This window comes from Lipomyces tetrasporus (assembly GCF_029532465.1).
Source record: "Lipomyces tetrasporus strain NRRL Y-64009 chromosome Unknown POJ06scaffold_3, whole genome shotgun sequence".
NCBI lineage: Eukaryota > Fungi > Ascomycota > Lipomycetes > Lipomycetales > Lipomycetaceae > Lipomyces > Lipomyces tetrasporus.
The window spans coordinates 569,298-593,131 of record NW_026611598.1 but is presented as its reverse complement, the minus strand read 5'-3'; the positions used below and the strand labels follow the sequence as shown (position 1 = coordinate 593,131).

Here is a 23,834-nt window from a genome sequence, read left to right as displayed (position 1 = left end):
CCTGTGGTCTTTATTTCAGGCTGTCGCTTCCGGTGTCAAATGCAGTACTTTTGCAGTGCGAAATCCCGGATCTCTCGCTCGAAATGGATAATCGAGAGCAACGTCCGCAAGTAGATGAAAGTGGCATTGCGTTCGCATACCGAATGATCTGTCGGTGCTGCGGTCGGTGCGAACGAAGCCGGAAGCAAACTTCATCTCGCGGTTCAGGTGCACGTGCTCCCGGTTCGCGTCGACGCGAACGCGACTTAAAAGCAATCAACAATCAACTGCAACGACAACTCTCCCATCAATATCATCAACGAGAGTGGCCAACTGAATTCATTACGACTTTTTGATATAGGTAGAGGGATAAGTGTATCTGGCCTATTCGAGCTTGGAGGTTAAGGCTCGACAAGTTAAGGGTCTGTTGGGCCTGTCAAACATTGTTTATAATCAGCTCATTATGATTTTACAAATATGAACGCCGATGTACACGTTTATGACATTTTATGGACCCCACAGGTCACCCAGAAGTCGAAGACCTGGTATGATGGTGCGTATCTCGCTTTGGTTATAGAGGGGAAGAGGAGGAAATGGGCGACTAAAATTGGCAACCGTAGGGACGCTGAAATTGCATACTTTCAACAAACGAGCTATGCTATATGACACTTCGAGGATTCTGATCGTGCGTACTCCTATGAAATTTGTGTATTCTATTAACATGGTCTAGGATAGTATGTTTCTTTCCAAGGGCGTCCTGCATCTGGGCGAGACGTTGGTCATGGAGAGACATCTGGTCACGATTGAAAATCAAGCCAGCACCTATACAGTAGATGTCACACCAGTCACGCGGACACCAGGATCGAATCGCAAGGTATTGTTCACCACCAATTTGCTTGCTAAGATAACGGCTAGACATTCGTCTAGAAAAATGATTCCTGCTTGACTCTGCGCCAACGGACGTCGAAATCGGAGTTGTACACTGATTCTCCAGCATCCGCTTGCAGATTGTCTGGATTACGCGCAGAAGCTGTTGGCTCAATTGGCAGAGCTCCACTGTCGAGCAATAGTTCAACAACGTCAGTCCCGAAAGACGGTTTAATTCCTAGAGAGAATCCAATTCTCAAATGCGATGCTGTGCTCTCACCAATATCCACGACGCCAGTATTTCCCTCTTCAAAACGGCTGCAGGGTCACTCTTCCATGGTTGCTGCCAAATCACCATTGCCGGAGCGACGCATTTCTGAATCCCTAGATGTTCGAAGTCCGCGAGTCGTGGGCTCCATGATGGGGAATCAGTCACTGCCGCAACTAGACGCTGTATCTCCCCCGAAACTGCGACCTTCTAGCAATAAAGTAAATACGCCATATCGTCTTCCCACAACTATTCTCGTGCCAAAATCTCCGAATATAGGTATTTTGCCTCCTGCATCTCGTAGCCGAAATGCTGTGTACAGCAACGGCATGATGGGTATGTTAGCCGTTGCTAGTGCACATGGTAGATATGAGATTGACAGACATAGGTCCGGTGAATGGCAACTCGCGGCGAGGTTCCATTATTTCAGGTGTGGACACAAATAGACAAAAGGCCTGCACAGGCTCATTATTAACTCCCCCGGACACTTCCTCGCCAGTAAAGTTGTCGTCATCAGTCCTAAGCGATCATGACAACTATGAAGACCATCATCCGGAGGGAGACACTGTGGAGAATTGGCTGACCAACAGCTTGAGCTCGAATGTGAATGCGACTGCGGTTCGAGGATTTCAACAGTCCTCGAAATTGCTCCCTCAGCTACGAACGGACGTGGAAACTAAGCCCCAGCGAGGACGACTGAACAGTCAGTTGGGCCGCGCTATCGCAGCACGAACCGTCTCGAGATCTGTTGATTCGCAGCTCGATACGAAATCAGACTCCAGAGGAATTACAAACAGTAAATTGCCCTGTTATCAGTCAAATCAACCCAAGAAAGAATTCCGAACGCGCCATTCGCCATCCGAGCAGGACGCGAATAATGGTATTCGCGAAGATCCCGACGAAAACAATGGTCAAAACGATGACGACGAATTCGGCTGCGTCTCCTTTGACATGCTTGGCAGTTCCCATTCATCGTCATCGGAATCTAGAGGACCTCAAGGTCCAGATGACCACCCGACACAATCAGGACGACCAGTTGTCGGCGCCTACACGCTTGAGAAGGCCGAGCTGATGTTGACGCAGGCGGAACCGATCAAGCGAAAGTTACTTTCCGTTCCTCAGAAGTCAACTCGTCGAAAAGTCGTGAGGTAGGGCTTGCTTCTATTCTATAATCATGATCGGTTTATTTAGTGACTATCCAATGCACAAGCCAGTCAGCTTGTATGTATTACTTAAAAATGATGATAAAGCAAATGAAATTCGTGACATCAGCGCCTGATCAAGATTCGCCGTATTTCTGGACACCTAGGAATAAATCAAGATCTTAATATACAAAAGAGTGACAATGGTAAGGAATGTCTAATCGCACAGAGCGAAAAATATAAAGAAAAGAAAATAGAATGCAAAAACTCTGGACGCCCGGCGTACTGGTTGCTCGCCAGTTCTCCGACCGATGTATGGGTTACTTAAACTTGGTGATTATGCTGATGGGAGGCTCTGTGAAGAGTTGAGACATCATGCTTACCTACGCCCAGTCAGCTCTTTTCGTGCAAGATTAGCATTCAGTGATTAGGAGCTTACCTTCACAGCATACCCTGACATTCTCCAATCCTTCCATCTCGCTCGCTTCTCTCTCCACTTGAGCCTCTAACTCATCTGCGCTGTCGAGATCTTCCTGTGCCTCATACATTCCATGCCGCGGTTGCGCTGACTCAGTTTTTGATGACTGATTGAGAATTCCAGTCGGAGGTCTGAAGAGCGAAGTCAATCGTCCCATTGACCCCTGGTTCGCGACGCGGAATTGCTGCTGGTACGAAGGGTGTCGCCGCAGCGGCGCTGACGATGTGGTCCGCGAATGATATGCCGATGACACCGACTGTGTTCCAGGCTGCCGAATATTTGCGTACTGAGAATTTCCCAGAGTATTAGACCGCCCAGGGCCCGATCTATTTGAGCCGGAACCGGACGAGACTTGACTCTCTTCGCTCGCATTACCTGGATGTCGCACAGTAACGCTTGGGGAGTTAATGTTTGTTCTTAGTAACAGAAATGATAGTGCGTTGGACCATGTCTCATGCCGTTCTTGCGTTAGACACGTGACTTTCAATGTCCGTGTTGGTGTGAGAATCAGCAAGCTCTTATGAAACAAGCCAGGAGGGAATGGATTATCATCGCGCACGACTCGTACTCCTTCAATGAGTGCCGACTTAGCTTTCACCTCACCACCAGCTGACGGATTCTTGTCACTCCAATACAACGTTCGAGTGTATGGATGAACCCAAAAATAGCGCTTATGCCGGTTCTCTGAGAGTGTCTGGCGCCCTTTCCTGCGTGTATACTTCCATAGATATTCACCTATCATTGTCTGCGTTATTGCATGAAGCATAAGTGGCGCTGTCGGGACTGATCTCCGAGAGTCGTTATCATATGGCAAAGCGGGTACCTGTCCCGGTACGTGGCCGACGCGACCCTGCTCATCGTCGTCGTAAATGGACGTCGCATCCGACGACGCCAAAGCAGCTGCGCCTTTCGTTTGTCCGTCCGATCTATCAACGGGAATTGTCGGCTCCATTGCAAGCAATTCTGTATTCGCAGAGGATTTGAGCCCCGATGGGTCATCTTTCGTAAGCTGAACTTCGCGACGTTCTGTAGCGTGGACCAGCTCGTCGTACTCAGCTTCAGGCAAAACAACCAATGACAGAGCAGCCGCAGCGACGGCAATGGTCTCCCGGCTTCCAGGATATGCGACTGATGGTTGTTCGGTCTGTGTGCCGTGACCATTCACAGAGATGGCGCCAGGCTCACTCCTTACAATGCTTGATTTTGTTTCTATGCTAGCCAGCCTATCATATTCTGTCTGCGATATAACAACCATTGACAACGAAGTTGCATCAGCCGCCAAACTCTCCGGAGTAACCTGACGGTTCACAAGCGATTCGTATTCGTCGACCGTAATCGTCACCATAGACTGTGCTGTCGCATCAGCAGCAACTGCACTAGGCGTGATTTGACGCTTCGAGTGAATCTCCTCACGAGGCTCACTCAATATGTCCTCATAGACTGACTTAGGCAATGCAACCATAGACAAAGTTGTAGCGTCAGCTACAACACTATCTTCAGTAATCGTACGAGACGCAAGAGTAGCAGCTCGAGTTTGCTCTAAAAGTTCCTCATACGAAGATTTTGTCAAGGCAATCATAGACACTGCAGCAGCATCGGCTGACACGCTCTCCTGACTAATTTCTCTAGAAGCAAGTGCATTGAATCGCGTCTGTTCCAATAGCTCATCATACGCCACTTTCGGAAGCGCTATCATTGACATCTTTGCAGCGTCAGTCGCAACGGACTCTGCAGTAATGGCTCTATTAATTAGCGAATTGTAGATATCCTTGGGCATGGCAACCATGGAAAGTGACTCAGCATCTGCCACTACCGTCTCTTGAGAGATATTACGTTGGCTAGTGATCTCACGCGACTGGATTGCATCGTTGAGCAATTTCTCGTGCTCAGCCTTGGAAATCACGATCAATCCCAGACCAGCAGCAGCTGTAGTAAGAGAATCTGTTGTAATTGAAGTCGATTTCGACAGCGACACGTATTCATCCTCAGGAAGGACGACCATAGATAACCCTGAAGCGTCAGCCGCCAAAGATTGTTGCGTTACTCTGCGATTGAAAGTTGCCTCGTATTCGGCCTTTGAAATTGTAACTAGTGATAGAGACTCAGCGTCTGCTGCGACACTTTCAAGGGTAATCTTCCTGTTCATAAGCGAATCATATTCGCCTCTGCCCAAAACAATCAAACCTAACGATTCGGCATCAGCAGCAACGGTCGCCAGCGTAGCCCTGCGGTTGGTTAAAGAGTCATACTCGTCCTTACTAAGCGCTACCATAGACAACGCAGCAGCATATGCCATGAGAGATTCAGTTGTGGTCTCACGCTCAACGTAGACTCCCTCAGGTGCCCAAGGATCAGTCATAACCTGGGCGTCGCGAACCTCAGTCCTCGTGGATTTAGTAGGAGTGTGTTGGGTACCGCCAAACGGACTCGATCCAAGCTCGTCAAACAACGGCATTGGTGTTCCAAAATTCCCGCTATCTCTTTTCTGGTACAAGTTACGTCGGCTCAGTTTCGATCTCAGAATTCTGGATCCCATGACCTCGTCATCGTCATCAGTTATATCACTTCCGGATCTTATCGAGCGTTGTCGAGAGATGCCAGTATTGACGACGGCATACTCAGTTTCAGTATCATCGTCACCATCCCTGATGCTCAAGTCAGGAATCGATTCGGCACCAGTCTGGTAGTCTTCAGTTTCTGTCCTGTCGCTAAAGGCTTCCTCATCTGTTGTTGGCTGATCAAGCGCGGTTTCGAAGCCATCTGTTTCACTTGCAGACATTTCATTGGCGGATAAGAACCCTTCGTTAGACCCATTAAACGTCTCCCATTCCATATCCCTCTCGATTTCGTCGAGATCGTTGGAAACTCGGTACTGAGATTTGCGGCCGCTAGTTCCTAGCAGAGTTGTTCTCTTCGTCGACTGTACACCAGTAGCCTTAGCTCGCTTCGGGCGATTTTTCAGGGCCTCAATCTCCTCTTGCGCTTCAGCTAGCAAACGTCGCAATTCCAACTTTTCGGTCTTTTCACGGTGCACAGCACCTCGAAGTGTTGTGATAGTTCGATGCGCGTGTCCTAGAGAAGCTCGCAATGTCTCTCCTTCAAGACCTGTACGATGGGCTGGAGTAGCTTTGACCGGCGACATAGGTGGAGACCTCTCTGGGGTCTTCGGACCTTCCGAATGTGCGCTTTCCTCGATTTCCTGTGCGTCATCATAACGGTCATCAACTGCAACATCGCTTGGTTCGACATAAGTTTCAGAAGCCAGTTGCTCGTTCAAATTCGAGACGGATAATGATAGGGCTTCGTTATCTCGCTGCAGGTTGGCAATCAATTGTTCATAGTTCAACATTTCACTCTCGTATTTGCTTTTCCAGGAATCAAGGTCACTTGCGAGCTCACTTTCTCTAGCCTGCAGGGCTTCTAGCAAATCACCCTGCGCGGTATACATTTGAAACGTCGCGCTGTGCTCGAGGTTGAGCTTCGACAATCTGTGAGAGACTTCGGACGATTCCGATTCCAGTTCTTGAATCTTCAGCTCTAGATTCCAGTTTTCCTCCTTATATCTCTCTGCACCAGTCATGTCAGTTCTCATCTCATTAGAGACCTTCTAAAGGCACATCATACCTTCTGATTCATCCAGCTGACGTACTCTGACTTCCAGGTTTTCGATCGTAGCCTCTAGCTGAGACCGCTGGACGTCGGACTCTTTCAGTTTCTCATCTTTCTCAGCGATCAGCAATTGTAATTTCCGACACTCGACAAGGAGTTCTTGGCCGACATCTGCCACAAACTGTATGTCCTGTGCCCGTGACGCCGCATTCTTCTGCTTTCTTGTCGATTTGACCGTGGAAACCAAAGGCACGTTTTCCTGCCACAAGTTAGACCTAGCCGATTATTCAAAAGCCCAGCGCATGTATACGACATTAACAGCTAACCTTTCCAGAAATAGCCTGCATTCGGTTGAATAAACGTTGATTATCGTGAGCTACGTTGCTGTACTCGATTTCAAAATCGGCAATCTTTTTGCTCCAATCACTATTGGGCTCTCCTGTAATTCCAGTCCTCGACAAGGTCGACTCCTATGGCGATAGTTAGTTATACAGCATGCGTTCTGTGACAACAAGGAGCCACCAACAGCACCGAGCGTGAATAGAAACAACCAGAAACGTACCTCAGAATCCATATCCTCGCTGCCTCAGGTGACGACCGCGTGATCTGGAGAGCAAAATGGCAGGTCGTTGATGACAGCTGAGTCGCAAAGGATGGAGCTTGTGATGTGTTTTGTTTACGCCCCGAATCGGCAGGTCCTGTTCGGCAACATATTTCCCAATCGGCAATAACTAAGATTAGGGTTGTTGGCGCCTCAGCTTCTCACCCCAAATTATCTGTTCTGCAGCCATACTTTTGAGTCAAAAGCCATGTGGCGTGCAAGCCGCACGCGAGTTGTCGATGACAAGGGAATTTTCTTGCTCGCTCCACTTTCGCATCTCATCAACCAAACACGATTGACCTTCGGGTGGTTCTGCATTCGTGTTTTAAAACGAGAACCTCAAACTAAGTCTTTTTTGGTCTATTGTCTTGTGAGTTACTACAGACTCGGAGTTTGCGACGTCGTTTCGTGGGCTATTATTCCGGCTAACAGCTATTTAGCATATAATGTCTTCATCCTCGAACCCGTTCTCGAACGGCGGCCCTTACATTAACAACAAACTTGGGGGCGAAGATGATCTTTACGGGTCAGTCGAACTTAGCAAGCCCATCACTACATCAGAGTCGTCCAATGTCGATGGCGAAACTACGCCCCAGCTATACGACGATCAGGACGTCGAAGATGTACTCAAGCCAAAGCCGTTTCAATTCCTTTTTACCTCTCGATTTTGGATAATTCTCTTCCATGGACAAATTCTTTCACTGTGTATTGTTGCTACAAACACATTTTCTTCGTATTTGGCTGCTGATGGAAACAATGTTCCCGCGTTCCAGACATTGTTCAATTATGTTATTCTGAATTTAGTGTTCACCCCATACACAGTTTATAGGTAGGTTCTGCCTGAAGCTAAAAATTTGCACCGCTGTTAAGCAATAGCTAGATACGGCGTCAAGAGATACTTTAAAAACCTATACTACGATGGGTGGAAGTTCTTCATATTGGCATTTGCGGACGTGGAAGGCGTAAGTTCTCCAGCTGTAGCAACATCAGTGTCTAGTATTAATACAGATGTACAGAACTACTTCGTTGTTAAAGCCTATCAGTACACAAATTTGCTAAGTGCCCAACTTCTCGATAACTGGGCCATCGCGGTCGTCGTCGTGTTGTCATTCCTTTTTCTGAAGGTCCGCTACCGTTGGAATCAGGTAGTTGGTATTATTGTCTGCATTGCCGGTATGGTTCTCGTTGTTATTGGCGATTTGTTGACAGACAAAAACTATGTGGCCGTGGATATGGTTAAAGGTGACCTATTTGTCCTTCTCGGAGCAACATGCTATGGCATTTCCAACACTCTCGAGGAATTCCTCGTCTCTAAGCGTCCAATTTATGAAGTGCTTGGTCAGATGGGTCTTTTCGGAATGATTATTAATGGAGTCCAAGCTGCCATTTTTGAGCGTGAATCCATCAAAGAAGCCCACTGGGGTGGCCGTATTGCGGGCTGGTTCACTGGTTACACCCTGGCTATGCTTGTTCTCTACTGCACGGCTCCGATCTTGTTTCGAATGTCGTCTGCTGCGTTTTACAACTTGTCCCTCCTCACCTCCGATTTTTGGGGTCTGCTGATTGGCATCAAAGTCTTTGGCTATTATGTCTTCTGGCTCTATCCGGTGGGCTTCGTCTTTACAGTGAGTGGTATGATCGTTTACAACAGCATGGTGAGATCCTTGAAAGGCGAGGCTGAAAAGCCGTGGCTGGGTGCCGATCAGAGAGATGGTATTGCTGGTGTTGGAACAGCTAAAACCAAAAATGCAGATCCTAGTGAAGAAAATATGCAGAGTGAGGTATAAAAAAGTGATACTCAATGGAAATTCTTCCTTCTTGTTCTTTGTTATCTTCTTTTTCATATTGAATCGCGATTGATTCAGCCACGCTATAGGTAGTTTACTTTAGAGACCGATTAATATTGATTAGATGATCTGAAATAGAACTATTGTCAATTATCGTTCTACATTCCGATTGATAATTCCGGAGCCCATCTCATGGATCACATATTTGTCAAGATCTCGTCTGCAGTCCTAGAGAAGTCGATCGCCTTCTTACCGACGCGATTATGAATGGACTTATACTTTGGAAGCGTAAAATCCTCAGGAGTCTCTGGTAGCTCGTCTTCTAGCGCGTATGCTTCAAGGATCCTGTAATGCCATTGGAGCGCCGGATTTGGATATCGGCTGGGGTCGTACCCTTTCGGCATTTTGATGCCGTTGACAATCTCGCGGGCTTTGTCAATCAGTTCGTTCGGAGCTAAGTATTGTTAAATTATCGGCAACGCACGAATAAATAAGGAATACCTTTAATATCATTATATGGCTGAGCGGGGAAATCGCGAATATCATCCGCAAATGGCTGCTTAATAACAAAGATACCAGGAGATTGTTTCTGCTCGTCTCGTCCGTTCTCGTGCTCAATGATTTCCGGACAGGCAACCAAAGCGGCCAAGAAAGGACTGGTTCTGATTGTAGGCTTTACCCAAGCCACAGCGAATTTATTCTCATCTAGAAGGCTACTATGGAGAGCCGCAAATGTACGGATGGACCCCACAAAGTCTTCTTCGGATGGATAGATAAAGTAGGACTGTCGCATGTTGTATGACGGATCGAATAGCTGTAGCGGCTTAAATCCTATTATTCGTATGCCAGCTTGCCCGATAGTCCGCAAGCTCTGGATTTCGTCGGCGGTAAACGGCAGCACTTCTCCACCAAACTTGAAGCCTCTCTTCGCTTCATTCTTATCGATCTCTTCTATTTTAGGGGTGACTTTCATGGATTTCGTAGCCAACGCGGTCGTCATATCCGTCTCCTCCGTAACAGAGATGTATTGTGCGTGACTGCGAGCAATAACCGCCTGTTCGCCTTCCTGCTCGTAGACATAATGAGACCGTATGATGTCCTGGCGTTTAAATAGCACATATCCCTTGACCCCAATCGACAATTTTCCTGGAACAATTTCCAGTGGCACCGAAAATGTTGCATGTCGCGGTGTCTGCCGAGCTTTAACATGCGCCTTCATCTGCAAGCCTTGCTTCGCCGTAATTAATATCGGCTGAATGTCAACATAGTCGTCGCTCTTGTAGCCACTGTAAATTACGTCTTCCCAAAACTTCGATGTGTCGAACGGCCGACGCTCCGTTTTGAGAAAAAAAGGCTCAATTCTGACACCGAGCCCAATGAGGTCGTGCATGCGAGTTCGTGCAGCTTTGCGAACATCTGGTCTCGATTCACTGGGATTGTCGGTATTCGTTACAAGGAACAGGCGCTGGAACATATATGTACCAGATCTAAATCCAGTTAACTTGTACAACTATATTAGTATACCAGCAATCCACCTACTTAGCATTGAATTGTTGATTAGCACAGAACAGTGTATTGACAATGGACGGAGGAGTATCTGACGGTGTAAACACGCTATCAAATTTGTCGTCATCTAATTACATTAGTCATAATTAGAGAACAAACGTCATAAATATATACCTTCTAATAACTCCTTAATATATTTGATTTCTGATGCTTCGGGGACAGCAAGTTCCATAAGCATTAAGCAACTCTCGTACGCAGGATCGGTCTGATCTTTGGTCCCAAACAGTAGAATTCCGAATGCATCATTTGGTTGAGATATAATTCGCTGCTGGAGCATCATGTAAGCTGATTCTAATGCGATCCGAGCAGCGGAGGTCGGTTCTGTTATACGATCACCTTCATCAGGATTTATCGTCTCAAGCATGGAAGGTGATACTTCGATGCAATAGAGGATCGCGTCCTTCTGATTTCGAAAGTCCTGATACAGTTAGGCTGCCCACTCGATTACAGTGCATACAATAGACTTACGAATTCCTCGATCGCATCATCATCCATATCCTGGATCTGGTTCATGGCGACGTCACTGTCCATGTTGGCAGGGTCTTATTCCATGACAAACGACGGAATATCCGAGCTCCTCAGTACTATCATTCAACTATGCCAGACCTCTCCCACGGGTATTAGCGAGCGTACGTGAGTGACGTTAATCAGTGACTCGCTAATCTAGTGCTAATCCAGTCAAACTCACTATGATACTAGCCCCTCGGTTGTCTTACCACTGTTACAACCCCAGCCCTCGAGAAACCGTCGCCCGCCACATTGCACTTCTAAGGTGCTTGAACGATAACAGCCAGCCTGCTATTTGGCATCTTGCTTAATTTATCTTGCAACGCCTTTGCTTATTGCGCACAACCGAATCACGTCTAATTCGCCTTTTCATGTCAGAGATTGTACCATCGCAATAGTAGAAGTAGATCGACTTCTCAATAACGTCTCGAAGCCGCCGGTGACTGCCCTTCTTGTCCGAACATACAAGATGACTTTACGATTATCACCCATACGGGTCCTAAGGACATCTATACCTAGAACGAGGGGACTGGCTACCACCGCGGATTTGTCAAACGAATCCAAAGGACCAACTGTGAGTGTAAGAGGTGTTCACCGATGTTCGACATTATTGATCTTTGACAGGGTGTTGTTCTTCTTAACATGGGTGGTCCGTCAACTATTCCCGAAGTATACGACTTTCTATACAGACTCTTTGCCGACGGGGATTTGATTCCTCTGGGTCGATATCAGGAAAAGCTTGCTAGATTTATTGCCTGGAGGCGAACACCGAAGATTGAGCATCACTATGAAGAAATCGGCGGCGGCAGTCCGATTCGAAAATGGTCAGAATATCAAGCAACGGAAATGTGTAAGCGTCTCGACAAGTTGTCGCCAGAGACAGCTCCTCACAAGGGCTACGTCGCATTTCGCTACGCAAAGCCATTGACGGCGGATACATTGGCTCAGATGCAGCAGGACGGTATAAAACGCGCAATTGCGTTCACTCAATACCCGCAGTATAGTTGTTCCACGACCGGAAGTAGTTTGAACGAGTTGTGGAAGGTTACTAAAAGGCTGGATCCGGATTCAGAAATAAAGTGGAGCGTCATTGATCGGTGGCCGACACATTCGGGCTTGGTCAAGACATTTGCTCAATTGATTACGGATAAGCTTAAAGAGTACGACGAAAGTGTGCGGGATAGAGTTATTCTTTTATTTTCTGCGCATTCCTTACCAATGTCGGTCGTTAATCGTGGAGATCCATATCCTGCAGAAGTGGCCGCGACAGTTTATAGTGTTATGAGCGAGCTAAAGTTCACAAATCCGTACAGACTTGTATGGCAGAGCCAGGTTGGGCCGTCTGCCTGGTTGGGCGCTCAGACTTCGGATACGATCAAGTCCTTGGTGAAGAAAGGTCAGACAAACATAATTCTTGTGCCGATTGCATTCACTAGTGATCATATTGAGACCTTGCATGAACTGGATCTTGAGATCATTAAGGAAACGAAAGTGGAGGGGATAAAGCGTGCCGAATCCCTTAATGGTCACCCAATGTTTCTCGATGCGTTGGCAGATGCTGTCCACAACCACTTGACAGGGGCGGCAGTTGCTAGCAATCAGTATGCCATGCAGTGTCCAATGTGTACGAAGGAGGTGTGCACCGACTCACGGAACTTTTTCTTAACCCAATGAAGCACCAGGTTTTGGATGGGGCTTGACTACATCGACTTGCATTACTGATTTTCACTCGAAGACTCGTGTCACATATGTAGCAGTTTGTAGGCACCTTGAGGTTGCATAATTGCAAGTTATGAGGTGGTCGCAATAAATTTGCATAAATTATAATGAATGGTGTGGAGTACATTCGCTCGAAAACTTATTGCGTTACTTTCGGTATTTCGATATTTCGACGGGACATGATTCCGACTCCAACCCTAAACCGCCATCGGTGGTACTAAACTTTCCAATTCCAAAACTCAACTTGCGAGCTACTGTCCTCGAGTTGATCCCAATTTGCCAAATCTGTCGCTTCATTGTTCTCCGTTCTTCTTTGACATTGTGTGATGATCTATCGCAAGACATATTAGACTGACAGAGTTTTATTTTTTGCACGAAGTGTCTAGGACAATGGAAGGAGGTCCTGAACGTGGAATCACCCTCGAGCGAGGTACGATGTTATAAATTCCTGGACTACTCGGACTGCAGTTAAATCGAATCAATCAGGTCTCGTCAAAGGTCAAGAAATCCACTCTCAGAATCCTGCAGTAGGTGTTTGTCGTATTTGTTGGCGAGATATTTTCCTGACTGAATTGTTAGCGTTTAATTGAAAAAATCATCCGAGAGCGCATTTTCGATTCGCTCTACTGGAAAGAGCAATGCTTTGGTCTTACGGGTGCGCGTTGACAGGTGACAGCGTAGATGCAGAGATTTAACGCTGATGAGTATAGCTGCGACCTTGTGCGATCGTGCTGTTGAGATGACCTATATTGGGGGACAATATGGTCAGCAACGCCCAACCCCGTTTCTGTGCTTGGCATTCAAGATGATACAGCTGCAACCAGAGAAAGAAATAATTCTGGAATATATGGCTTCTGAAGATTTCAAGTATGATTGGACATAAGTTTGCGACCAAGGTCAGCACTGACATTTCTGGTAGGTACTTACGAGCGCTAGCAGCGTTTTACATTCGCTTGACGTATCCTGCCGCCGAGGTATACAAACTTCTGGAGCCACTGCTTGCAGACTATCATAAGCTTAAGCTGAGGAACATGAATGGTTTTAGGTTAATCCACGTAGATGAGTTTGCTGATATGCTCCTCACGGAAGAACGAGTTTGCGATATCGCTCTACCGCGGCTTCCCAAGCGGATAGTTTTGGAAGACATGGAAGAGCTTGAACCGCGCGAGAGCGCACTAGGAAGCGAACTGAGTGATCTAGAAGGCGATAGCGACAACGTCAGTGATGTCGAAAGTAATACTGGAGTCGACAAAGACGACGGGGAAGCAGACGAATGACGGAACAAGAAATATTGTACAATAACACGGAATATGTATTATAGATTCATAATGTACACTAATATACTATATACAAGGCACTTTCCGGACACATGCAAGGCAACCAAGAACGCCGATGACTACTGTGAAACAGATGTAATAACGATGACTGTATTACTTGGTATTATTTCTTTGGCGTCGGAGGAGACGGCGTAGGCATGATACCAAACTACAACAAACTGAACGTTAGCAATATCCAATGCAGGACGTCGAGACGCGCTCACCTTTCTGAATAAACTAGTGACCGTATCCGACGGCTGAGCGCCTACGCCAAGCCAGTACCGCGCGCGCGCAAAATCTAAGTGTACTTCTTTTAACTTCATGTCTGGAGCGCCAGGTAGTGGCTTTGAATGTGCATCATAAGTGCCGATGACCTCGATTGGCTTCTTGTTAAGACCTCGTCTAGACAATTTGGTTGTCAGTTGGACTGTCGAGAATCAAAGTGGCATGCGAACGTACTTGTTGTCAGAAACAGTGATGTTATATATTGGATTGCGCTTGAGTCCCATGCGGACCAAGCGTATTCTGACGCCCATTTGGATGTATAGACTTGATCAGATAGGTTGAAGGAGAAGCGTACAAAAGAAAAATGTGCCCGCGAACGAGAGATTTGTGATTCGCAGTGCAGTGTGACTCGAGTTAGTTCCTTGGCGTGGGATGGGCGCTGGGCGCTCTTCCTAGCCGTTTCCGGCAGTAATACCGTGACTTATTGCAGTTGCAGCGCAACAAGCACAACTCTGTGCAGTTGAGGTGTAGCGGGCCAGTGTGCCTCTGTTTTAGGACCTGTATAACAGGCGCCGGGCTACAGAGTCAACTCGCCGCCATCGACTAGGTCGCCATTATCAATCCTTGTCGTCCTTATTTTTAGTCCCGACACCTCACACTCCTCGATCCGCCCGCCAGAAAGACATGGTCTGTCGCCCGTAACTTCCGCGTCCTGTCGTCCTCGTAGCCTGTACCAAATGACTGGCAACGCAGCGTACTAGACTTCAATCAGTTACGTCTCTTTCCTTCGCGAACGCCGGTGACCAATCTCGACTCTGTATTTCGCCAGCAGATGTTAATCGCTTTTTTGACCAGTCACTGCCGGTAACGCCTATTCTATCTACTTTCAGGTTTGCCAGCCCATCCACTGCCTCCTCACAGCACGCTGCCATGTTTCTGAAGAGAGCAACAAGCTCCTTCTCGCTCTCGTCGAGCAACACGTCTTCTCATAACGGCAGTACGACCAGTAGCAATCAGCCTGTCGATCTCCCACCGGACTTTGAGCCGCCGACCATCCCACTTTCTGTCAAATATTCGTCCTCGCTGACACCCCTGCGACGCAACACCATTGGCAAGGGCTCGACTGCTGTCGTCAAGACAGTCTACTCAGTCACGGACCACTCCAAAGTCTATGCTGTCAAGGAGTTCCACCGCCATGGCCCATATGAGAAGGAACACGACTACAATGCGAAACTTGCGGTCGAGTATCAGATTGTCAAAAAGCTGAAACATCCGAACGTCGTACATACGGAGGATTTATGTCTTGGTGCACACCACCGGTGGTGCCACGTTATGGAATACTGCGCTGGTGGTGACCTATTCGCTTTAATCAAGCAATCACCAGAGCCTATGAACGCGCGAGAACGAAATTGCCTATTTAAGCAGCTGTTGAGAGGAGTCGCGTATTTGCATTCACAAGGAGTCGCACACAGGGATATCAAACCGGAGAACTTGCTCCTTACGCTGGATGGTACGCTCAAGATTTCCGATTTTGGTGTCTCGCACGTCGTGCAAGAGAATCCGCCAACCGGGCCTGTCAAGTTATGCACGGCAATATGCGGGTCGGAACCTTATATCTCACCAGAAGTATTTGCTCATGACGTGATCTTATACGATGCGCGAGCACTAGACATCTGGTCTTGCGCAATTGTCTATTTTTGCATGACATTTGGAGGACATCCCTTTACCAAGGCGGACAGGTCGGACCCAAGGTATCAGGCCTACAAGGACACGATCGATGAATTCCACAAGGAACACCCAGAGGCGAATTTTTCGAGTAGCGAGTGCGAAGTGCTACCAAAATTTAAAATGCTCGCACCGTTCAGCTTATCTTGTCGCCGCCTGTTATTGCGAATGCTTGATCCAGACCCCAAACGACGGTGCACTATTTTCGACGCCGTCAACGACGGTTTTGTGAACCGGATAGAAGTCTGCTGTCCGACATCCGAAAACGATCAAGATTCAACCCCAGGACTCGTCGATGCGAGTGACAAGAACTGCCATAAGATGGTTGCCAGAGCGCAGATTAGACGAGTACACAGTCACTTCATATGCAAGAAAAAGTCGTTCCACGCGTAAAGACATTGTTGTAACTTTGTTGTCACATGGTCAAATGTATTGCACTATGGGTTTGCAGATCTGTTTTTGCGGTGGGCTGACGTTGTGGGAGTATGTCATGTCTGTATTGGTAATACACGGACTTTTGGATTTCATTGGCCAAGTAGAGAAGATGATTACAGCTATTTGTTATTCTTTTTGATTTCGTCGCGTATATTATTTCCATTGGGATGTTTTATGATGTTCTTTCGCACTATTGGCGCTTTTGGGTTTTGTCTTTGAATGAATATATGGTGCCTGCAGGACCAGGTTGAATCAGTATATGCTTACTCGCCGGAGCAATTCTCTGCCTTAGTTGTCCATTAAAGATAACCTGCCGAAATTATATTGAGGTACGTTATAGCCAGTCAAATTCTAAACATAGACAGCACAACCTAGAGAACATCATAATGCTGGCTAGCAACAAAATGCTTATTATTACAGGACTTTGAGATTACCAGCCACAAAGCAACCATTTTACTACGTAAAACATAACTATGTAAACTACAACAATGCAAGAACAATTAAGTACATAGACTACTCCTGTTCGTTATTCATACCACTGTCGTCTTGCGAGACAAGACTCGACTCTCTAGCGAACCTGGCCTCCATTTCTCTCAACTCGTGTTCCCGAGCCAACAATTCTTGTCGCTTTTCAGTGATCTCACGCTGCACTTTGAGCTCAATTTCTCGGAGTTTCTCTTCATCTCTTCGTAACTGTTCTTCCTTGAGAAGGAATGACTGATTGGCGAGCTCTTCTGGATTCATACTAGACGTACTAGTCAAACGTTAGCTATAGTTCGAGATGTGTGACCAAAGAATGACCTACAATTGACCTTCAACTCCGCTGGATAATTTCTCAGTACGATAGTTCTCGTACAAGAAGTCATGTGTAATCTCCTTCAAGTCCGCCAGATGCGAACCCAAGATCGCAGAGCGCAAGGCCAGGAAATCTGAATGCCGAGAATTTTCAACTACTAAAGTAAGAAAGCATATCGCACCATTGTCTGGGGGATCTCACCTTCAACATAACCCCAAGGATATTGACGCGCGAGAACGTTCTTCCCTCCGATATCAAAATAATCCGTGCTTCCGACGATAGCAAACGGCAGTTTAGATCTTAGGTCGGCGTTCTCCACCACGGTCTGCTCGTCGTCGTCTTCGACGTCATACGGGAAATTGTAGATCGGGATCTTGTAATACTCGATATCCTCCATGATCATCTTCTTCGCGTCCGCCAGCTCAGCGGGGGTCATGGTGTCTGCCTTGCCAAGAACAGGGATCACGTTAACTCGAGGCGATAAACGTCTCATGAGCTCAATGTCAAGTTCACGAAGGCCGTGGCCAGTGGGGGTGATAAAGTAGAGCAGGACGTGAACGCGGTTGTCGCGGAACCGAGGATTACGCTTGATGCGGGATTCTTCGGCCAGAATGTCGTCGTACTGGCGTTCGAGATATCCGATGATCTCAGCAAAACTATAAGGTCAGAGAGTTGCATCGGTCAAAGGCTACAAAACATCATACCAATCCTCATTGTTAACATTGTCACCAAATCCAGGCGTATCCGCAATCGTGAGCGACAGTCGAGTACCTTCCTCATCAAGGTCTACTCTTCACGTCAGGTTATACATGCTACCGTGCTTACTATGCCTATACATACCGACTGTGATTGGACGAATATTAATGCCGTTGTCCAGATGGGCTTGCTTTGGATCGTATGTCTCCTCGGCGGCCGATTCAAGAACCTTCCTCCCACATAACGTGTTCACGAACGTTGTGCGTCCCGTTCCTGATATTCCAGCAACCATAATACAGAGCTGGATGCCCTTCTTGACATTCTTTTTCCGATGAATCTGCATCTAGTTGTTAGACAAGCCCATACGATGGAGTATCAGCTAAGTAACATACGCCGATTGAAGACATCTTGTGAGTATCTATCCTATCACACGGCTAAGTTAAGTAACTAGACAACTTGTGCAGACAATTTCTCTAATGGCAGAAGAGTCAAGGTCGAAGGCTAGGTGGTTGTGAAAGATTGGGCCGGACCAGAACTGCCACACGCGCGCAGTCAAGGGGTCAAAACGCTTTAGCACCGTCGCAGTCGCGTCGCGAACTCTATTTGGGACAAAAGGAGTCTGACGCGCAAATAGGGCGATCTTATTTTCCTCCATACATACTCCGGTCAGGCGATAAGTAATAGCCACGCTTAACCATATTATTAGGCAATACTTATGAATACCTAAGCTTTCATTAATTAGCAGAATTTTCGCGCCAGGCCAACGTCGTAGTCAGGCCAACACCCCCTGAAACGTAAATCATGATTCCGCTAGATATGACCCCCGCTTAAGCAAACAAATGAAAGATATTATTTTTGTTTCGTTCCTGTTAATATTCGACATTTCAACCTATGCCATTAACTCTCTTGAAGTCTGAGTCACTGCTGCTCTTGCCTGATAAAGATTACACTGGATATAAATATTGAGAAAGTTGCGCATCAGCTTAATCGGGTTCTATTATACTGTAACCGCACGCCGCCCCATCCCCTAACCCGAGCCGGAGTGAGGCATCGAACGTCATATATGTCATAATGATTATACCTTAACCGAGCACGGCTATGATAACCTGGTCTACTGCTGCTGATCCGCACGTACTAGTATCTGTGCCTTTACGCTCAGGATATCAAGCATTATCGACGGATTAGATAATGGCAGCATCACGGGTAAGGCAGATGGTACTGTTAACTGCATGGTACATGGAACTTGAAACTAACATGAAGGACAACAGTATCTCTCTGCGAAGAATGCAGCGGCGTTAGATACCGAGTTAATGTCCTCTGGAGGCTTCTCACTGGATCAACTTGTACGTATGCCTGCGATTTCACTCGTTACCAGGCTCGCTCATGTTTCCGTAGATGGAATTAGCCGGTCTCTCGTGTGCACAGGCAGTCTACAAATCGTACCCACCTGAGTCCAAGAGAAGCGTGTTAGTAATCGCTGGCCCGGGGAATAACGGCGGCGACGGACTAGTGGCTGCTCGACACTTAAAGTTGTTTGGATATAGTCCGACAGTGTACTACCCGAAGCGACCCAACAGAGACATCTACAACGTACGCACATATTCAATTGCGAGTTTACATATGATATTGGCTAATATCGCGGCCAGAGATTATACACACAACTTACGAACCTGAAAGTCTCATTCACAGATGACATTGACACTGCAATAACCGAAGCAGATCAAATACTCGACGCGATCTTCGGCTTCTCATTCACCCCACCAATACGGGACCCGTTTGTCCATGTAATCGGCTTGCTCGAGTCTTCTAAGAAGCCAGTCGTCAGCATCGATATTCCGTCGTCTTGGGACGTCGACTCCGGTCCTCCAAATGCTGGAGAAATTGGTGCTGGTTTTGTGCCGAATGTGCTTGTCAGCTTGACCGCGCCAAAGCCTGCGGCTAGGTTCTTCAAAGGCAGGCACTTCCTGGGAGGTCGATTCATTTCAAAAGAGTTAGCGGATAAGCGGGGGTTTTCGCTCCCCGAATATCCCGGTGTAGATCAGGTTGTGGAATTACCTACTGAGAATGAAAAGTTGTAACAGGTCCTGCATTATATGGTGCTCGACGATCAAGAAATGACGAATACAATTCAACAGTGAAATAATAAAACAAGTAATAACAATGTACAAAATTGTCTAACCAAAATACTATCAGATCCGATGACGCTGAACCCAAGCAAATGCACCAATAGCCAATACGAACCAAACCTACCACCAATTATGCGGACCAATAATCAATTCTATGCTGTTAGACAAAACTCAGTTCAGCTCAGTCGTCATCTGCATCGTCGTGAGTACCACGTGTGTTGGGGGACAACAACTCATAATCATCGCGGTGTGCCAAAACTCCTTCGAGGATCTCATCATCATCATACAGACTACTCTCTACGTTCTTGGCTATGAATAACGAGCAAACGAATACCGTTCCAAACAGAAATAGAAATGCCAAAAACACTGCCTTGGGATACGACCCGACAGTGTATGCGTAAATGGTGGAAAAGATAATCGGAGCGATAATTTGGCAGATACAGTGAAGGAGAGAGAGAGCACCTAATAAGGCTCCAACATTCTCCTTTGCGACGTGTTTGGTGAGGGTTGACTGTAACGTTGGTGATACGATGCCGCCAATTGCACCCAGGCATCCAGCTAGGCGCGCGTTAGCTCTCGTGAAGGACGACCAGTGACGCTAGATATGCTTACACAATGCAAATTGTACGCTATTTCGAGACACCATGTATCCGAAGTATGCAATAAACTCGCAAGCAATTGCAAATCGGATAATTCTAGAAATGTCAGAACCCATTTCAAGCTGATCCACAATTACAAACTTACGTGATGTCAGAAAACGAGGCCCCTACGTGGTGCAATCCGTCTGGATCTCTGGCTCTCAAAAACTTCGTAATCGCCGGCAGAAGAATAACGAGCATAAAAGCTCTGACTGACCCTCCAATAGACATAAAATAACCAGCCTCGGTACTTGACCAACCAAACGTGAACTCGGCGTATAAGATGATAACCATCATGCCGCCTGCGCCAACGCCAATTAACAACATATCTATAAACGACAGTAGCATCAAGTTCTTCTTAATGACTGAACGAGTTCCATCCTGAGGGACTAGAATTCGCAGAGGCTGAAGGAAGTTAATTCGGCGGACGAACTCACGAACGTCCCGTGGACGGCCACTATTAAACTCGCGATTGAGACGATGGACTTCTTGCGCGTCAAGACGGTGCTGATAAGATACTGACTCCGGGATAACAAAAAGGACGAAGCATACAAAGACAATCTGAGCCAAGATTGCAGCGTAGAACGTACTCAGGATACTTCCGGTGGCCTTTACTAGATATCCACCGAACGCTGGTCCGATGGCCATTCCGGTGAATAGACACGCGTGAAACAAGCCGAATACTGTCGCCCTTTTTTCTGGTGGAGTGCAATCGGTTGCGTAAGCATGAGCAGTGGCCATCATGGCAGCAACAGATCCCGAGAGGCCATCAAAGACAGCTCCGACCAAAAACCACCTGTAGCCATACACACTTGTGGATTTGGCGGCTAAGATTAAAATAAGATTCGACATCTATCGCGATTAGTACAGCTTAACATCGTTGACGGGACAATTGTGTCCTCACCAAGGGCCCTAGCGCAGTTATAGCCAGCACTGGGCAACGGCCGATGCGATCCGAAAGCACGCCCATCTTTGGGCTGATGACCGCAGCTAATGTTGGCGATTAATAAACTTTGGTTCGAAATAGCATACAATTAGTACTCACCCAAAATCCCGTGGATAAGGCTGACGCTCATATTGAACTTGGAAACGCGTGCATGCATTGCCGCAGTCTGGCAGTTGCGGTCCATATCCGCAAGGGCCTTTAGAAGCTCATCGGTTGTCAAATCTTGTTCGGCATAATGCACCCTGCAAATGAGAGAGAGAAGGAGATTGAGCTTGGGAGCGATCAATCTATTGATGCGTTAAATCCTTCTTAGATTGCCGACACATATGAAGCATACCCTCCGTAAGACAAGGTTAAAATCAAGAAACCAGGAAGGAGAAGGTAAATCTAGTTTCGACCAAGTGGTTAGCTGACTGCTGTTAAGTGCGTAAAGTGAGTCTTACAGAGGCACTCTTATACCACGGTAAACTTCCATTGGTAAATCTGAGAAGGGTAGCGGTTCCTGAAGGAGGGCGGAAAGGAGAATTGCTAATGCCACGCCCTCGCTCGGGATCGTCGGAATAGAAACTAGACGAGACCGCTGGCCGTTTCAGTGCATACCGACTTCGAGGACGTTCCCTGTCAGTGATATTAATAATGGTCCCTGTGTATGAGCGAAACACAAATAACATACACCTGCTCTCTGTCGACGCCATAATTGGCTTCCGATTCGATTAGCAAATTGGCCTCATCGCCGTAGATATCTTGGGCACCGACGATATCCGTCATAGCTGTCTGTTCCTATCTGGCGAAAAATTGACGCCGCTGTAGCAGTGAATGCTGCCGTAAGAGAGGTAGTGATCAGCAGAGGAGAACTGGCGATGAAGCGATCTATGGTGAGTGGGGTTATGCAAACGCAAGACCGGTCCGATAAGGGTGCTCAGGGGAACGCGCGGCCCATGACAGAGGTTCGGGTTCAGGGCTCCAGCTTCAATTAGCACACTCCGCACAGGACGCCGGACCCAGCCATGACTATTATTAGCGTGAGTTGGTTCGATATAGTTTCTACGTTGCGCAGGCTACGACCTAGCTGCCGTCAGGATATGTAGATACAGGCCGAGACACGGGCGGAGATACGGAGCCGGGAGCCGGGAGCCGTAACGAACAGTCTAGCGGTTGCGCCGCACGCACCGCTTGCGATGTCCTTTACGTGCAACTTTTTCTAAAATCACACAGTACTACCGTAAGAGTCAGTCCTGTATTGAGAAATTTGTATCACAGCAGCATAGTAGAGACACGGGCGAATGGTCAGTGCACATATTGAATCTAATCTACCTCGCCATGCTGTGCGATGAACTCGAACACACGCAATCCGATGGCTACCGGCATATATAGTGGCTGGGTTCAGCGCGCCACGTCAGGAAAATGTGATAGTAAATCCGCGCAACGTTGGATTCTACGTAAAGCGGCCAATATGCGACTGAAATCGACCAACATATCTAATACCATTGCCAGCATAAAGCATGTTTGATACTGTGGATTGGCATGCCGATGTACCCATCGGAGCTGTCTCACGTCTTATCTAGAGCGATCGACGCGCGGACGCTAACCTTAATTTGTGCGCTTTGAGGACAGCCCTAAACTGGGAGCCTCGCATGTAAAGTCTAATTGTGCCTAACACAAGGCCTTCCCTGCCGGATAGTAAGGTATCAATTTTTGTGCCCAACTGCGGGACCATTTTGAGCTTGTAAAATAATCAACCAAGTGGAATCTAGCTGTGCAATATTCCAGATCGCTTCGCCGACATAGTGCACGACCACTCCAATGCTGGTCTCTAGCTTAGCATCATCCATCGTGACGTTTTTGGGCTCCATCCTGTGCAGTTTACTCTTGAGCTTCTACCTACAGTGACGTGTGACATAGTCGATCGACAAGTACAACAAACAGAAACATGAGCTGATTGTATACAATGTATTATCTGTTAGAGTCACACTTTCCAAGCCTGTTACTACGATAATACAACTCAACAGTTACAAGTTAACCGAAACAGGTCGTTTGTACCTGCTCAATCTGTCCAGACTGCTAATCCGTCCGACAATCGACGCACTACAAGCTAATTGTAGACAGAGAACTGACAAATTGTCTCTTTTTGTTTCCGTAGTCTTATGATACTTTCCATGACTTTGTAGGTTCCTCATGCCCGCTCCTAATAACAAAGCGGGTGTGACCACGCACAGAAGCAATAGTGATCCGGAACCAAACGCAACCAAAATAGAGATAAAAGGTATATATATGTGCATGGCCAATACGCGAGGTTTCAGGAAACGCCTACAGCTTGTTACTCAACGCATGAGTTTGCCTTACAGCTCAAAAGCAATGTAACAAGACTAAATCTGAAAGCTGTACTTTATATGTAATTGACTTTCTAT

General features: G+C 47.1%; 11 protein-coding genes across 11 annotated transcripts; 6 read left to right on the top strand and 5 right to left on the bottom strand.

Annotated features, from left to right (window-relative positions):
- The first annotated feature begins 203 nt into the window (after positions 1 to 203).
- Positions 204 to 2,468, top strand: POJ06DRAFT_72216 (uncharacterized protein). The gene is made up of 5 exons (XM_056191461.1): positions 204 to 532; positions 600 to 664; positions 710 to 853; positions 907 to 1,450; positions 1,503 to 2,468. Exons 1-5 carry the CDS (start codon positions 457 to 459, stop codon positions 2,264 to 2,266), a joined length of 1,593 nt encoding a protein of 530 aa, XP_056045304.1. The 5' UTR covers positions 204 to 456; the 3' UTR covers positions 2,267 to 2,468.
- Positions 2,469 to 2,669: 201 nt separating this feature from the next.
- POJ06DRAFT_194342 (meiotic cell cortex C-terminal pleckstrin homology-domain-containing protein) lies at positions 2,670 to 6,753 on the bottom strand (the record flags this gene model as incomplete). Its single annotated transcript, XM_056184950.1, has 5 exons — positions 2,670 to 3,914; positions 3,987 to 4,105; positions 4,652 to 6,301; positions 6,359 to 6,602; positions 6,670 to 6,753. Coding segments are annotated over 5 exons (3,342 nt in total), but the record flags the coding sequence as incomplete, so codon positions are not given.
- Positions 6,754 to 7,171: 418 nt separating this feature from the next.
- Positions 7,172 to 8,875, top strand: POJ06DRAFT_248047 (uncharacterized protein). Its single transcript, XM_056186979.1, has 4 exons — positions 7,172 to 7,314; positions 7,385 to 7,773; positions 7,825 to 7,906; positions 7,961 to 8,875. Exons 2-4 carry the CDS (start codon positions 7,391 to 7,393, stop codon positions 8,729 to 8,731), a joined length of 1,236 nt encoding a protein of 411 aa, XP_056045302.1. The 5' UTR covers positions 7,172 to 7,314; positions 7,385 to 7,390; the 3' UTR covers positions 8,732 to 8,875.
- On the bottom strand, positions 8,876 to 10,955 carry POJ06DRAFT_248045 (SPOC like C-terminal domain-containing protein). Its single transcript, XM_056186978.1, has 4 exons — positions 10,766 to 10,955; positions 10,412 to 10,715; positions 10,271 to 10,364; positions 8,876 to 10,218 (listed from the first exon to the last, which is right to left on the bottom strand). The coding sequence occupies exons 1-4, from the start codon at positions 10,826 to 10,828 to the stop codon at positions 9,201 to 9,203; spliced, it is 1,479 nt and encodes a 492-aa protein (XP_056045301.1). The 5' UTR covers positions 10,829 to 10,955; the 3' UTR covers positions 8,876 to 9,200.
- Positions 10,956 to 10,974: 19 nt separating this feature from the next.
- On the top strand, positions 10,975 to 12,646 carry POJ06DRAFT_248043 (uncharacterized protein). Its single transcript, XM_056186977.1, has 2 exons — positions 10,975 to 11,378; positions 11,429 to 12,646. Exons 1-2 carry the CDS (start codon positions 11,274 to 11,276, stop codon positions 12,476 to 12,478), a joined length of 1,155 nt encoding a protein of 384 aa, XP_056045300.1. The 5' UTR covers positions 10,975 to 11,273; the 3' UTR covers positions 12,479 to 12,646.
- A 131-nt stretch (positions 12,647 to 12,777) lies between these two features.
- Positions 12,778 to 13,818, top strand: POJ06DRAFT_248041 (PRP38 family-domain-containing protein). Its single transcript, XM_056186976.1, has 5 exons — positions 12,778 to 12,953; positions 13,010 to 13,050; positions 13,103 to 13,178; positions 13,234 to 13,390; positions 13,443 to 13,818. The coding sequence occupies exons 1-5, from the start codon at positions 12,914 to 12,916 to the stop codon at positions 13,798 to 13,800; spliced, it is 672 nt and encodes a 223-aa protein (XP_056045299.1). The 5' UTR covers positions 12,778 to 12,913; the 3' UTR covers positions 13,801 to 13,818.
- POJ06DRAFT_248038 (ribosomal protein S16, mitochondrial) lies at positions 13,819 to 14,437 on the bottom strand. The gene is made up of 3 exons (XM_056186975.1): positions 14,299 to 14,437; positions 14,064 to 14,241; positions 13,819 to 14,008 (listed from the first exon to the last, which is right to left on the bottom strand). Exons 1-3 carry the CDS (start codon positions 14,373 to 14,375, stop codon positions 13,964 to 13,966), a joined length of 300 nt encoding a protein of 99 aa, XP_056045298.1. The 5' UTR covers positions 14,376 to 14,437; the 3' UTR covers positions 13,819 to 13,963.
- Positions 14,438 to 14,578: 141 nt separating this feature from the next.
- On the top strand, positions 14,579 to 16,543 carry POJ06DRAFT_248036 (kinase-like domain-containing protein). The gene has a single exon (XM_056186974.1). It carries the CDS (start codon positions 14,995 to 14,997, stop codon positions 16,180 to 16,182), a length of 1,188 nt encoding a protein of 395 aa, XP_056045297.1. The 5' UTR covers positions 14,579 to 14,994; the 3' UTR covers positions 16,183 to 16,543.
- Positions 16,544 to 16,737: 194 nt separating this feature from the next.
- POJ06DRAFT_193948 (Septin-domain-containing protein) lies at positions 16,738 to 18,059 on the bottom strand (the record flags this gene model as incomplete). The annotated part of the gene is made up of 5 exons (XM_056184935.1): positions 16,738 to 16,978; positions 17,030 to 17,177; positions 17,222 to 17,676; positions 17,725 to 17,809; positions 17,861 to 18,059. 5 exons carry the CDS (start codon positions 18,057 to 18,059, stop codon positions 16,738 to 16,740), a joined length of 1,128 nt encoding a protein of 375 aa, XP_056045296.1.
- A 693-nt stretch (positions 18,060 to 18,752) lies between these two features.
- Positions 18,753 to 19,868, top strand: POJ06DRAFT_248030 (YjeF N-terminal domain-containing protein). Its single transcript, XM_056186973.1, has 4 exons — positions 18,753 to 18,931; positions 18,985 to 19,059; positions 19,112 to 19,306; positions 19,363 to 19,868. Exons 1-4 carry the CDS (start codon positions 18,905 to 18,907, stop codon positions 19,792 to 19,794), a joined length of 729 nt encoding a protein of 242 aa, XP_056045295.1. The 5' UTR covers positions 18,753 to 18,904; the 3' UTR covers positions 19,795 to 19,868.
- Positions 19,869 to 22,514, bottom strand: POJ06DRAFT_248019 (major facilitator superfamily domain-containing protein). Its single transcript, XM_056186972.1, has 8 exons — positions 22,100 to 22,514; positions 21,870 to 22,044; positions 21,764 to 21,813; positions 21,526 to 21,713; positions 21,385 to 21,470; positions 20,587 to 21,332; positions 20,455 to 20,537; positions 19,869 to 20,400 (listed from the first exon to the last, which is right to left on the bottom strand). The coding sequence occupies exons 1-8, from the start codon at positions 22,192 to 22,194 to the stop codon at positions 20,024 to 20,026; spliced, it is 1,800 nt and encodes a 599-aa protein (XP_056045294.1). The 5' UTR covers positions 22,195 to 22,514; the 3' UTR covers positions 19,869 to 20,023.
- Between the last annotated feature and the right edge of the window lie 1,320 nt (positions 22,515 to 23,834).